The sequence below is a fragment of the Halyomorpha halys genome, unplaced genomic scaffold (genome assembly GCF_000696795.3).
Source record: "Halyomorpha halys isolate HHAL.00 unplaced genomic scaffold, Hhal_1.1 Scaffold928.1, whole genome shotgun sequence".
NCBI classification, from domain to species: Eukaryota; Metazoa; Arthropoda; class Insecta; order Hemiptera; family Pentatomidae; genus Halyomorpha; species Halyomorpha halys.
The window spans coordinates 656,420-671,617 of NW_027116508.1; the positions used below are offsets into that span (position 1 = coordinate 656,420).

Genomic DNA, 15,198 nt, shown 5'->3' on the forward strand with positions numbered 1-15,198 from the left:
TGTGAAAACATAAAAATTCTATTCCTCCTTATAACTCTCATAAATTCTATGGCTACACCACTCATGCCCCATAACGAACATAGAAAAGGAGCTTGATGAGAGATCTTATAATAATAATAAATTTTATGTCACGTCTAGTGGAGGAGCCACTGGATACTGCTCCCCTTCATTTCTAACATGACATATGAAAAAGTAATTCATCCCATTTAGTGGTTAACATGTTAAATGACAGGTATGAATAAAGATATGCAGTTTAAAAAAAAAAATCATAGTGTCATCTTTAATCAATTAAAATTTTAAAAAATAAATATATAAATAAAAATCATAATAATAATCGATTAACATCATTAGTGATTGGGGAATTAATGGGCAGGGTAACAGGAGGACTAGAGAGGGAGATGGGTGCGGGTGTCTCCCCCACTCTTTGCGGATGAATCAGGCCAGAGTGCCCTACTTACTGTCTGAGGATCCCCAGTTCTCCCTATCCCTGCCAACCCCTACTGGCACCTCCACGTGGTGCCCCCTGGGGAGTCCAATGGGACGACAGAGGCGGGTGTCCGTCAAGCCTATCAATATGACAGGCATGACGGTCCCTACAAACACCCAAGCTAGGCGTAGGGAGCTCGAGCTGAGGCTGAATGGCAGAGGGTGTATAAAAAATATACTCTCTTTTATCGACCCACTTGAAACACTTGGCGCACCCCATTGTATCTAATGCCCGCTGCAGAGAGATGGGGTAGTACCTGCAGTGTCTTTAAGAACCCCCATACTCGTGGGAACAAAATGAACAATGACAATTTCTTTTATATTCTTCCCTTTACCCCTAGGATCTAGGATTGAAAATAACGAGATTATGGCTGGTGTCTTCATTGATATCGAAGGCGCCTTTAATCGTACTCCTTACAGAACCATGGCGAGAGCCATGGAAATGAAAGGGGTGGGACAGCTTTCTTTCAACTGGATCAACGCGATGTTGGAAGGAAGATTGCTCAAGTCGGAGCTAGGACACACTAAGATGTGGTTGAAGCTCGCTGGTGGCTGTCCGCAGGGTAGTGTGCTATCTCCTCTCCTGTGGTGTATGGTGGTGGACACCTTACTTGTCAGATCCAATAAGGCAGGTTTCTATACGCTGACGATATCGCTGTGCTGATACGAGGCAAATTCCCGGGAACTATCTCAGAACTGCTTCAAACATCGGTAGACCTTATGAATGGATGGTACCAGGAATATGGTCTGAGCATCAATCCTCAAAAGGTCAGTTGTGTCTTCACTAACAGACGGAACATTGCAATCAGGTCGCCGTACCTTAACGGTGAACGATTGGGATTCTGCAGTGAAGTCAAACATCTTGGCGTTACTCTGGACAGTAAACTGGAGTGGCAACTCCATGTTGAAAGGACCAGTATGAAGGCACTGAGGTGTCTCTGGGCATGTAAAGGAGCCGTAAGCAAATCCTGGGGCCTCAAACCAAAGTTACATATTGCTTGTACATGGCAGCGATAAGGCCAATTGTTCTATATGCTGCCAATGTATGGTGGCACAAGGCAACGACCAGGAAATCCCAAAGTTGGCTCGTGAAACTTCAGAGACTGGCGTGCCTCATGATAACGGGAGCCATAAGCACTACTCCTTCTGTAGCAATGGAGATTCTTTTGAACATTAAACCTCAGATTGAAGCTCAAGCCCTTAGCTCTGCATATAGGCTTATGAAACTAGGAATGAACTACCATTCCTTAACTTCTGAGGGACATGGCATACTGTTCAGGAGGATCAATCAAGACGGGATCCTGGCTATGCATTCTGATCATCAGGAGAAGAAATACAAGAACACTTACTACAGTGTAAGGGTTGAAGGGTCAACCCCACACAAGCCTAATGGAACAAGGATCCGGAGCAGGGATATGGTGGATGGACAAACCTAATCAAGGCTCATCCATTTCGCTAGGAAAACACACCACAGTGTTACAGGCTGAGGTGTTTGCAATAAATATCTGTGCCCAGAATTTAATAAAAGAGGGCATGAGGGAAAGGCTAATCACGATCTACACGGACAGTCAGGCAGCCATCTATGCGCTGGATAACTATGCAACCCGCTCCATATTGGTGGAGGAGTGTATGGCTAACCTGAACTCTCTCTCCTTGGCCAACAAGGTGCGGGTGGAATGGGTGCCTAGACATAAAGGCATTAAAGGAAATGAGCGAGCGGACTACCTAGCAAGGAAAGGATCTGAGTATGTTCCTCTCACACCTGAACCCATAAGTGGAATTAGTCTCAGCCATGCGAAGAGGCATATCAAAAAGATTGCTGAGAGCAAGGCTGGGTTACTCTGGAGAAATACCAGAGGGATAGAACAATCTAAAATGTTCCTCAAAGGACCCTGCCCGAAAAGAAGTAACTGCCTTCTTAATATGGATAGGAGTATTTTAAGATGGGTGACAGATCTATACACGGGACACTGTCAGCTAAACAAGCATCTCTATAAAATGAGACTGATAGAGTCCCCTATCTGCAGGTTCTGCAGGAAGGAGGAAGAGACTGCTTACTACATCATTTGCAAATGTGATGCAGTGGCAAGAACACGATTCCTCTTCTTTGGTAAGGATCGTATCTTGGATCCCAAACTTTGCGAAACAGTGGATCTTTATACAGTGTCCAGATTTGCAAAGGCAATTGGCCTGTTTTGAGTAGAGGAGGGACGGCGTACAATAGGCCCTCTGTGGCCGCAGTGCTTCTTGGCCGGAAAAAAAAAAACATCATTAGTGTAAGTTTATCTATATTATTTATACTAAGGAAACATAACTATAAGGATTGATGAAGAATGCTTTCATGTTTTCAATCTATTTCTAACATGAGTTTGGGTGGTTTTATTACAGGTGAAAAACTGAAAATCAATAGAAAATGGGTTTTAAGGTTCCCTTAAAAGGACAAGGTTGATAAACGAATTTAAATAATGCAATTATACTACTGACCTCTAAAAATATTTAACATGACAGTACATAGAAACATTTACATGGTAATGCAACAATTGAAAACCAACCCTTACAATGCACATGAATTGATCAAACGCTCAGCTTGTGTAGTTCATTTCAAATCCCCAAGCACAATTCGCGAGGAACACTATCATTACATTTCACTTGAGTGAAGAAAAGACCAAAATTGATGTGGAAACGAAGCAGAAGGCAGACGAGACTAAAATGTTGTAAATCTTATGAACTGAAATTAGTTAAAAAGTTAAAGCAAAGGGAACAAGCCAGAATCTAATTCGAAATTTACAACCGTTTTAAGCAACAAAGCTCAAAATCATACGTATATCACGGATAGAAGCTCGCTTAGTTACAAAAGTACTTTAATCACTCATCAAATTCTCTGAAAATGTTTATTATAATTTGCACGAAAAAATTAGGTCTTTCCATTTCGGAATCAACTGACGCTCCTAAATGGAATGTTTTATTTGGTCAATGATAAGGGGAGGAAAAAGTCCTTTCTGCATGGGATCTCAACAGTAATAAGCATGATTCACAAGCAACATGAAGTTTCACAAAAAAATCTTTTACTTCCTTCATAGACATTTCAACAGTGGTGGTTTTAAAAATGCTACAAGGCCATTCTTTGAATCTTCCCATTATGAAGTGTCTTCAGACAGAGTCAGAAGGGCTCTAAAACGAACAGCGAACAAACTGGTAGCTAAGGGGAAAGACATACTCGATGTCTAATTTTTTTTTAATGAACTGAGAAGCGCTATAAAATAAAATTATTACATTCCACAAAGTAATTTACTAGAAATTGAAAAATGTTACACCAACCAATGTCCAGCTGAAAAAAGACCAGGTAAGAGATAAAAGATTATTATCATTCTTATGAAGGTTACAATTACAAAAAATCTATGTATAGGTGTGTTGGGAAATCATGTACATTACCTTATCCCCATTAATTATCTGCGATAAGCATACAATAATAAATATTTGTCTTTAATAAAACAGGTTCTATGTTACCTATAATAGTACAATTGCCCGGATAAGATTTCGTGGAATCTTGAAGATCATTATTATACTTTACACCCTACCTGTTCATTTCCAAGTTCTATTATAAGATCGTTTATAATAATAAATAATAAAAATTAACTTAATACTTTAATTCAAAAATATTGAAATATTAATTAAAACACATATTTCTTTGATACTTCACTCTCAACACAGTTTATTCACTCTCCGACGTTTCGGCCCTAATGCCATTATCAAGGAGACAACCTAAACTTTTTATATTATTAACGTATAATTCATTCGCACATAGCGCTCATATTTCTTCTATACTTGATTTGTTGATGAATGGGTTCAGAGGGATTCCTTGATTTATACAAATGTATATATGAATAAAGATGGTTTCATAATTATGTTAATTTTGAAGTGAAAATAGAAAAAGAATTGATTAAATTGATAAAAATAAAGGATGAAACAAATTAAGCACTGCAATTAAATGATAACAGAATCATAATCTGTAGAAAGTATGTTTTATGATAATAGTTGTAATCAGTGTGCATTTGTGTAAAGAAGATAATCTTTATATCATTAATATTGATGCAATAAAAATACACAAATTTGTAAGTAGATAGCTATTCTAGAAAATTTTAAAAGAATCTAAAGCGATATTAATTTGATAATTTGTTTTTTCTAAAGATTGTTGATTTGGGTTATAAGCCTGCAATGGAAAAAAACTAATTTTATTCAATTATAAGTTATGTTAAAACAAATATTAGAGGTATGTGTGAGTGAATTATATGTCCATAATATGAAAATTAAAAGTTGTATCCTTGATACTGGCCTGAGGACGGAAACATCAGAGAGTAAATAAACTAGGTTCAGAGTAAAGGATCAAATTATTCTCTGAAAATATTTAAGTTCATTAAAGATATACAGTTATATACACTTTTTTCTCAAATAATATTTCAATAAACAGGAAAAAAAAATTTATTTACTTAGAAATACAAACTGATTTCCAATTTGGATTCTTAAGTCAATTCATAGCACTATTAATTCATAACATTTAGAAGTAGGAATGGCTTCCATTTCTAAAGTAAATTATAGGAATAACTTCTCAAGAATTTCTAATGCTAAGATGATTAACTTTCTGAATAACAAAACGAAAAATACATCATCCAAAGTTTGTGAATAAGTTTTATTCTGAATAAATTTAATGAAATATTTAACTTTATAAATGAATATTATATGTGTAATAAATAAAATAATTTACAAGACATAATATGTTGTATTTAAAAAAAGAAGTTTCATTGAATATGCTAAAATAATCATTAAAAAAAGTCTGTTGTGGAAAAAATTCACGGCCAACAAATACTAAGGCAGTACCTCAATTTATAAGGTCAGATAATACTTTAGGTTTGGCGGACTATTAAATTCACTATAACCAATGTTAGTTCAAACCCTTCAAAATGAATTAAAATTATCCCATTTCAAACGACATATTTTGAATATGTTCTCCAGAACTCCTAAAGCTAAAATTTTAAAGTTTCTGAAAAATATTCCTTTAGAAAAACTACAAACAAACACCTGTATTACCGAATATATTATATTTGGAATTAAACTCATAATACATCTAAATCCACTAAGGAATATTAAATGGTGTTTAATGAAGAGAATATTTATTATTTATTACGTGACTTAAAAATGGGTCGCAATAAATACATTAAAATAAGAACAGAAAATGAGACCGCTTCAGGTAAAAATTCACAGCCACCATAATACTGGCAACATCTTTTTTGACAATAAACTTTACTTTTTTAGGTAATCTATTATCTGAATTCAAGTATTTTTAAGAACACTGAAATTACTTACTAACAAAACCATACCTGAAGAGATACAATGGTCTTTTTAGGAATGATTTAATAAGGTTTAAGATTTAATAATGTCAAAGAAGGGAATAACTAAAATGGGATAGACAAATATTATAAAATGTATAAATAGAAATAAGAATTATCATGCATTATAATGTAAATTATCATAAGAATTATTCATGCATTCGGTTAAAACTCATAACTCACATCTGAAGATTCTTTTAAGGCTACGGGCATTATTTCTTGATGTTTCACTATCTACTTGTTTTTTTTTAAACAGGCAGATTTCAAAACGGAATTAATTAATGCAAAAACCAATAAACGTGTAAACTTGTATAAATTACCACACTTGTTACACTCTTCAAATATTTATAATAAAATTCAAAACGAAACGATCCGAACGACAATAGAATGAACATTACACTAGATTTGCATTGGCTCAGTTTCGCCACCACAGCTAAAACTAAAACCGCCAAAGAAAAAAAAAACTAGAATTCATGTCTGTACGATATATAACATCAATTTATGTAAGCTTTTCAGGTATATTTTATAATTGATAATACTTTTGAACATATTAATATGGCAAAGAGATTAATTTTGAATAATTATAGACATTTATTTTTATTAATTTTAATATTTATTTAACTTATTAATATAATTATTTTATTTATTAAATGATCTATGTACACTTGTAACACGTTATCTGGAAAGACTGGAAAAATAATGTTTAGATATTTTCATATTTCTTTTCTAATAAATAAAATCAATAAATTAAATAATGGGCCTGTACCTAATTTTGACAAGTATTCAGACTAACTGATTTTTAACCCTCAGCGCGATAGGCGAGTCTGAGAGACCCCTAGGTTATTTGTATTACATTTTAGTATTTTCAGGACAAATATTTTTTTTGAAGGTTATATAATCCATATAATTTAATACAGTAATACATGCTTACATACTGAGTGTATGGTATGATACAAAAACTAAACCGGTGGTGAATAACAATCCAGAAAAGACTATTCTTAGGAAGTACTTTCCTGCCATAGGCTCAAGGTAAAATGGCTCCCCAGAACTACTGGATTCCCCAACTCCTCATAGAGCATGGAGACAACCTTCCAAGATCACTGAGCAGCTGTAGTTAATTAAACTGTCTATGAAATGCTAATGGCAAAGCTAATTGGTACTCTCTTATCAGAGAGTACATTCCCACAACTTAGGGCCGATCACAACTACCTATTCTAAAGCGAATTCTTGTATGAGTGGGTGGAAGATTATGGACCCAAAACACACTTTTGCCTCAGGCGAAGAGAAGAACATCAACCCACTTAGGTAAACCATCTGGAATCACATCATTGATGGTCATAAAAAAAATATATATATATATAAATAAAAGAAAGGTCTGTGCTCAGCTTGTACAAAGGTCTACAACACAGCCTAATATCCCTCTTTTCATGATCATATCCTTTTACATAATTTAATAAAATAAAAAATATTTTAGAGTCAACAGTGACATGCACACTACCACTCTGCTGCCAGGACTTACACTACCTGTAAGTTGAAATAAAATATTGCAATAAGTATTTAAATTAGTGGGATGAGAAAATTCAATTTAAGTTTTTTATATATTCCTTTTCTATTTTCTAATTATTAACACTAATTTAATTAAATCAATATTTACTGCCTAACATTAAAAGTGATCTTCCTGATTTTATGGCTTTGTCCAAAGAAATAAATCTGTAGCAGTCCTGAAAAACTAAGTACGTCTAATTTCCTGCAAATTGAGGTAACTGGGTTTAACCCATCCTTAGGATGTCTTAAGTTAAGTTTAGTTACTTTCCATAAGTAATGGAAAGCAACTTGACTGCTATCAGTAGCAAATTACAGCTCCTCAAACATTATAACGTTTCCAGGTAATTATTAATTAGTAACTAATGAACCCCATAAATACAAACTGAATCTAAAGATAACAATCTATTAAGTAATGCCATATTTTCTTCCCAGTGATTTCAAAGAAAACAGGAAAAATTCTTACTAATTTGTTTAGATGACAATAAAATTTATGTTCTCCCATATTTTTTTGTTTGTTAATATCTCCATTTTTTAAGGTGCATGTGCACACTCTAATTAAGATTGTCTTTTAAATGGTTTCTTTCTTTCTTTCTGAACTTCGCTTGAAAAAATACTCCCCAATAGAAATAACATATAGTGTTGGGATGGTGGTAAAAGAGATCAATTTTTTGATATTTGCTTCAATAGCAATTGATCAGTTTTACATCTAACCGAAATATATGTACTCATAATTAATACTTACCTTTAAATTTTATTTTCCAAAAATAGTGGTCATGAAAATCTAAGTTATTAATTTTAATGAACTGGTACTATCTGATTTTTGGGACATAAGCACACTAGGATGGTCCTTGAATTAGGGTTATAATTTTTTTTTCTTTGGGGTGCCCTTTAGTTTTGATAAACTCCATTAAAAAGAATTACTGTACTTTTTTGGAGGGATTTTCAAACTTAATTATAGGGTCTGCTATTACCTCTTTATTTTTTTTAAAAAGAAAATAGTACTTCCATATGAAATCAAAATTTCATGATTCATTGTGTATTAATAAGGACAAAAAAATACCTTACAAACATATTTTTTAAATCAATAGTTTTTTTATGTTAAAATTGTGGTTATGGCTGAATTTCGCCATGTTTTGGATCATAAAAATGCTTACAGATTTAAAACATTGCACTAGAGGGAATGTTAACATTGAATTAGGGCTCATTTTAAAGCTATATGAGCTTTCATTATATATTTTAAATTTAGTTATTTTAACAATTTTGAAAAATCAAGATTAAAAAACTAAATTATAGAAAAAATAATGATAAATCCTTATAAGACTACACATGTTTTTTGTAATCAAACTTTAAAAGAACTCCATCTCTTAGAATTCTATTTGATTCATGCGTTCACAAATGGTAGGATGAAGACAAAATAAGTATCATAAATATCATTCTTGTATCTCTTGAACCTATCTGTGAGCTACAATTTGAAGCCCCAATTTAAATGATACATGCAGGACCATAGCAAGGGTCTTCTGCGCCATCACATTCAGGAGTTCTTAACAATTTTTCAGAATTTCTGTAAAAATGTTTATTGTAGCTGAACCTCAATATGAAAATGAACAAAATGTTGGGATGGATCATACCTTTGCTTTATGATTTCCAAGTGGTGAGTGTCCCTCCAGATCTCAAGGCTGGTGTGTACTACTTATTAGAATCATGTAAATCTCTCTAAATGTTTTAACTAAACTTTTTCAAACTACAAAGGAACTGATTTTATTAATCTCTATTTTATTTGTTTACTGTACATCTTTTGTGATTGTATTTTTGTTTAATTAATAACATCAATTGATTATTTGTATATATATATATTTTACAATGATGGTGTAAACTCAATTCTTTAAGGTTTAGTTTGACTATTTCATAAATTAAACAAATACATATTGATATCTTTTGTTGAACTTATACATGCTTAAATTGAAGTTTAAATACAAATTTAATCCAGAGAATTTTACTTTGAGAATTTGAAAATTAAGAATGTATTTATGTTTATTTAAAGAGCATGTTCTGAAATTGGAGAGGAAAAAACTTGGTTCACAACCAGGTATTTATCATAAGTATTTCACCATTACCTGACATTTAACATGCAAGGTAAAAGTGAAATGTATAAAGTACTATCACCACTGCCAATTAAACTGATTGGTCTAAAAGAAAACAGTAAATATATTTATCTATAAATAAAAGGGCAAAAAAAATTATATCGTTTAACAATTATATTATGGTGTTTAAAATAAAATTTAAAAAGCAGGATAATATGAATATAGTAATATTCAATCTATTTATTCGATGACAAAGTGGACTGAACTGCTATACACAAAGCAATCTGCATTACAAAACCACCTTCATAAAGGAGCTATACATTCATAGGATTTAATACATTTTATCTTAATTGAATTTAAACTATATTTAACATGTCATACTATGCGATCAGCATAATTTTATACTATTCTGATTGACAAAATAATTTGTATCACAACTCATATTTATATATAACCAGCAAAACAAAAATTATTTAAAATAGTTTTTTAATTCTATATGGTAATTCTACTTGATGTATTATAAATGAATCAATTTAAATACATCAAGCTATAGTTCTGTCATAAAATATGGGAAACATAATTTAAAGCCTGTACCTATCATACTAATTTACAAAAAAAATAAGTTGGAAAATATTATTTGAATATATTACGCCTAAAGTAAGCGGACCTTCAATAAAACCTCATAAAATGCAATATAATTCATCTAATATACATACATATCATACATTACAACTATATATATATTAGAGAAATAAACTAAATAAATAAAGTCAAACTGAAATTCGAACTTTTGAAAGTACTGCCTGCACTAGTTTTTAATTAAAAAGTATATAATTGATAGGAAGTGCATTAAAAATGAATAATAACTGACTACAAAGGCTGAACCAATTTAAATACAAACACGTAACTTACAAATCTCAAAAAATTAAGTATTATGTCATGACTATACAGTTTGAAGGTGCACTTCATACAATAATTTGTATATTTTATCACATAATTATGTATTTACAAAATAAGACAACTGACATAATAAATCTAATATTACATAGATAAAAAATTATATTTACTGTAAAATAACAGTAAATACATAATTCCAGCATTTGATAGGTTTATGTATAATCAATTCTATATTTTATATGTCTATATATAAATAATGTATATTTCAGTTTATATATATGCAACCATATATATATATATAAATATATATATTAATGTATCATTAGATTTATTACCCTGAGACCCCCCCAATTAAAAACCGGTAATGCGGAGCTGAGTAGATGTAATGTGCTCCATCAAAAGCACAAAAGTTGAAATCACAGAAAATATTCTTCAACTGAAAAGAAAAGTTACAAATTTAATTTATAATTCTAAATCTCACACAAAAAACTTAAACATAGCATAGTAAATACTTTGAAATATTTAAGCGCCTGAAATTAAACATCAAAAAATAACAACTGAAATAAACATTCTGCAATATTATTGCTAAAAATGTTAAGTTTCAGATGAGTCATAAATTTCAACACCTGGAACCTGAGGCCTACGCAGAAAAAATCCTGTTTTAATTAAGGTATCACCAAGATCCATAAGTATAAGTATCAAAGTGTATTTTGACATAAAACTTTCCATGAATTGAAGGGTTCCCTCTAAAAAAGTTAAAACTGCAAAATTTAACAAACAAGTTTTTTTGCATAAAATTCTTCTTGAAGACCTAATTTCCAGACTGTTGCTAGCAATGAATCTGCCATCTTTAAAAAAAATTTCTTATGAACCAAAACTGAAAATATGTAAACATAGTCAAAGATAAAACTTTTTTTATAACTAAGTTTCTATGGAATGTTAGTTATAGATGACAACCTTTTTAGTGGGATCTCTTCAATTATGTTCTCATAAAGGGAAGAAGTCCACACAATCATTTTTTATATACTCTCATTTTTAACCACTTGCGCTATAAAGACATGTAATGCACGTCGAGACGCTTTTCTTCCAAAACTGCCAACGACATGGATAAGCATTTGTTGCAGAACCAAAAACAATGTGTCCACCACGTTAGCTAACAGTTGGATCGTTTATTATTCGAGCTCCAGTTCTAGAGTGCATGACATTGCATAACATCATCAATATCTTGGAAATATTTCAGAATCGATTGGGTATGTTGTACGAATTTTTTTAACGCTTGTTAACGCCATAATATAATTACGTTGTAAATAATTGTAAATAGTATTTAGCTTTAGTTATATAGTTTTATTAGTATTTAATTTAGTTACATTAATTTTTATTTGTATTGTTTTATTTAGATTTAGTTATTTGAAAAGAAAAATGTGTAATTATATTTGTTTGTAATAATGAGTAATTGAGACAGTTGCTAGGGGTGATCATTGTTGCTAAGATGCGTCACCTAGCTACGGACCGACCATCTTAGTTTAATAGAGCAGTTCCGCCTAATTAGTGGCCCTGGTAGCGTCATTAGCAGCCCTGTCTGCGTTTATAGTTTAATAGTTTGTACATTTGTTGAGTGTTTTAGTCGTCACTACAGTTCAAAACCAGACCTTTTCTGTATTTCGACTTTAATATGGCAGTTCCGGCTAATTAGTGGCCATGATAGCGTCTAAGCAACCCTGTTTTCCCTTATAATTTAATAGTTAGGACATTTTTAGTGAGTTAGTGAGTCATTACAGTTCGGAACCAGACCTTTTCTGTGTTTCCACTTTATTAATTGCAGTTTCGACTAATTATTGGCCCTGGTAGCGTCATTAGCAGCCCTGTCTGCGTTCATTTTGTCGGCTCGCCTAATACAACACGACTGTTGGATATTCGGACCATCAATGAGTCACTACACCAATTCTGGACCATTGCAGCGATTTATTTAGCAACAGGAGCTACACATCTCGGCAGCACTCTTCTCCTGACCTATCGGAGTGGACCAACCTTTTAGTCGAGCAGTATTTATTTTACATATTTATATTGTTTGTAAATTTGTCTCTTTTGTTTTCTTAATTTATTTATCTAATTTTATTTTTATCTGAAAGGCCTTTTTATTTTTGCTTGTATGTTTTATTCATGTTAGTTTTTAGTTTTGTTTATTACCATGTTTAATTAGTGAACCAAATAAATGTTTAATCCGAGCCAGTTTGTTTTTTGTTCATTTTTAAAGTCTTCCAACAAAAAGACATAGTCGATTTCAAGTGGCTTTAACAACACTGAAAAATAGAGTAATAGATTTTTTTTATTTGAGTCTTATTAACCCTTATAATATGGGTTATAAATAACAAAATTATAAAATAATGAATAATAACCAGAATCTCAGTATTATTGCTTCAACAAGTTCAAAGAGATTAGTTATTCCGTCTGATACAGATACCCACTGTGAGGAAATTGTTTGTCCTGTTCGGAATTGGCTAATAATTATAGTATCTGATAGTGAAGAAGAAAGTGACAGAGTAAATCATGAAATTAATAATACATCTGATGAATGGATATGGGAAAATAAGGAAAATGAAAGCAAAATTTGGAAGTACTCACGGGTTACTAGAATGAATATAGAATTGGGAGAACGATACACAGCTTTGCAAATGCTAAACCAATTTTTATCAAAAGACTTTTGGAATACCATTGTCAAAGAAAGCAATCATTATGCGAGTCAAACAATAGATGTAACCCGAAAATTAAAACAATCTGAAGAATATTGGAGGGATACGAACATAAATGAAATTCATGCTTATCTTTTGTTATGCATCTTGATGGCACAAGTAAAAAAGCTGAATGTCCAATCCTATAGGTCTAGAAGAAGTATTATCTAGACTCCCATTTTCCAGAAAACAATGCCATTGCGGAAAATTTGCGCAACTCTTTCATTTTTTACACTTTTCAAATAATGAAGTTGGAGGTAAAGACGATCGTTTATCTAAATTACGAGTTACTATCGATTATCTCAATGAAAATTTTTTATTTATACTTCCAATTAATATGTGTCTTTAGATGAATCATGAAATATACTGGTAGAATGTCATATAAACAGTTCAATCCATCAAAGAGGGCACATTTTGGAGTAAAGTTTTATAAGTTGTGCGAGTATAAATCAGGATATTGTATGAAATTTAAAATATAAACAGGCCAACCAAGATAAAGTGAAACTTTATGTGAAATCACTAAAATCACCAGTGCTTCCAAAAATGTTACCATGTTTACGTGCATACCAATAGCTAATTTCGGATACACGTTATTTATGAATAACTGGGATTATTTGTCCAACTTATATCAAAAATTGCAATCAATGCCATAGGGACAGTAAAATGCAATAGCAATAATATGCTGAAAGAGCTCGCAACGATAAAGCTGGAAAAATCAGAAGCTATTTCAAGTTTGAGCAAAGGTATTTGAGTTGCAAAGTGGAAGGACAAAAAAGATATACATTTATTGTTCACGAAACATAACAAAATTGGAATGATGGAAGTGGAAAATAAGAGATGGAAAAATAATATCACTGTTACAAAGCCCAATATCGTGTTGGAATATAATGATGGGTGAGGTAGACTACCAAGATAGCTAATTGTCTCCTTTCTCAATTTTAAGAAAGTACATAAAAAGTTATAAACAAATATTTTTTCACCTAATGGATATTGCACTTTTTAATGCTTATATTTTATTTTCAGAGACATTATTATATACCAAAAAAGCAAAAAATACACATTTTCAAAATTTCAATAAGATGTGGCAGGACAGATTTTAGAAAATGTATGCCTGAATGCACAGAGCATGGAAGGTGATTATTAACTTTATTACAATCAAAAACAATATGACCTTTTTCCAAAGAATATTTCACCTACAGAAGCTTTAAAAAAATCCTTAAAGACGTAAAGTGTGCACCAAACATTAAAAAAAACGCAGCAAGACTACTTGGGAGTGCAAAGAATGCCTTGTGACATTACATATGCCCAATTGTTTATAAATTTACCATACAAAAATAGTTAATAATTAATAAAATGTTAGCGTAGTTGGGAATATTTATTCATATCCATGTAAATTTCTTTATTAAGACCATACCGACGGATTAGTGCACTACTTTTTTCTGGACCAACTTAACCAATTCTTTTACATGTTGTATATCATCATCAAACCTATTCAAAACTGCAGACACCTCCACATTCTCACTGTAATTAATTAAATTGATTTTTCAGGAATTTATTATATTACAGTAACTTATAACACTCTTTTATTAGTTTTTGTTAATAACACTACTCTTTTATTAGTTTTTGTTAATAACAATATCACCTTTACCTCCAACTTAATGATAATATACTTTTTTTTATCATTTATAGCAAGTTTATCTTGATAGGCAGTATCCCTAGAGAGCAAATGAAAAATTACGACATTATAAATGGACAACATAAGTTACAGCATGAACAATAATACTAATCCAACAAATTTGGTTCAAAACAGCCTAAAAAAATTAGATCATGTGATCTTTTGTACAAATTAATCTGAGGCCCAAATAGTTGCCAAAGCAAGAACAACTTTCAAAACAGGATAAGAAAGACAGCTTATAGCATTGGCTTTGATGGAATTTTGCTAAAAAGTAGATTTTATAAATAGGAAGTGTTCAATAGAATTTCAAGTGATTAGGTAAGTAAATTCTGGTATGTAAAGCTGTTTATAAAAGTCAAAGTATATGACAAGCATGACTTCATATATGACATACATATATA

The 15,198-nt window shown here is 31.7% G+C and overlaps 2 protein-coding genes across 3 annotated transcripts in view; one reads left to right on the top strand and one right to left on the bottom strand.

Moving 5' to 3' along the window:
- Positions 1-2,019: 2,019 nt before the first annotated feature.
- Positions 2,020-2,685, top strand: LOC136797247 (uncharacterized). Its single transcript, XM_067053267.1, has one exon. The coding sequence runs from the start codon at positions 2,020-2,022 to the stop codon at positions 2,683-2,685; it is 666 nt and encodes a 221-aa protein (XP_066909368.1).
- Positions 2,686-9,707: 7,022 nt separating this feature from the next.
- Positions 9,708-15,198, bottom strand: part of Rab7 (RAS oncogene family member Rab7) — a 17,205-nt gene continuing 11,714 nt past the window's right edge. For both annotated transcript variants that reach the window (XM_014430966.3, XM_014430967.3), the window contains exon 5: positions 9,708-10,829. The gene's annotated coding sequence lies outside the window, so the exon portion shown is untranslated. The remainder of the gene's footprint in view (positions 10,830-15,198) is intronic.

What these genes read in the sequence shown, in the direction of transcription:
- LOC136797247 (XM_067053267.1), top strand. Translation starts at nt 2,020, where the DNA reads ATGAGGGAAAGGCTAATCACGATCTACACGGACAGTCAGGCAGCCATC.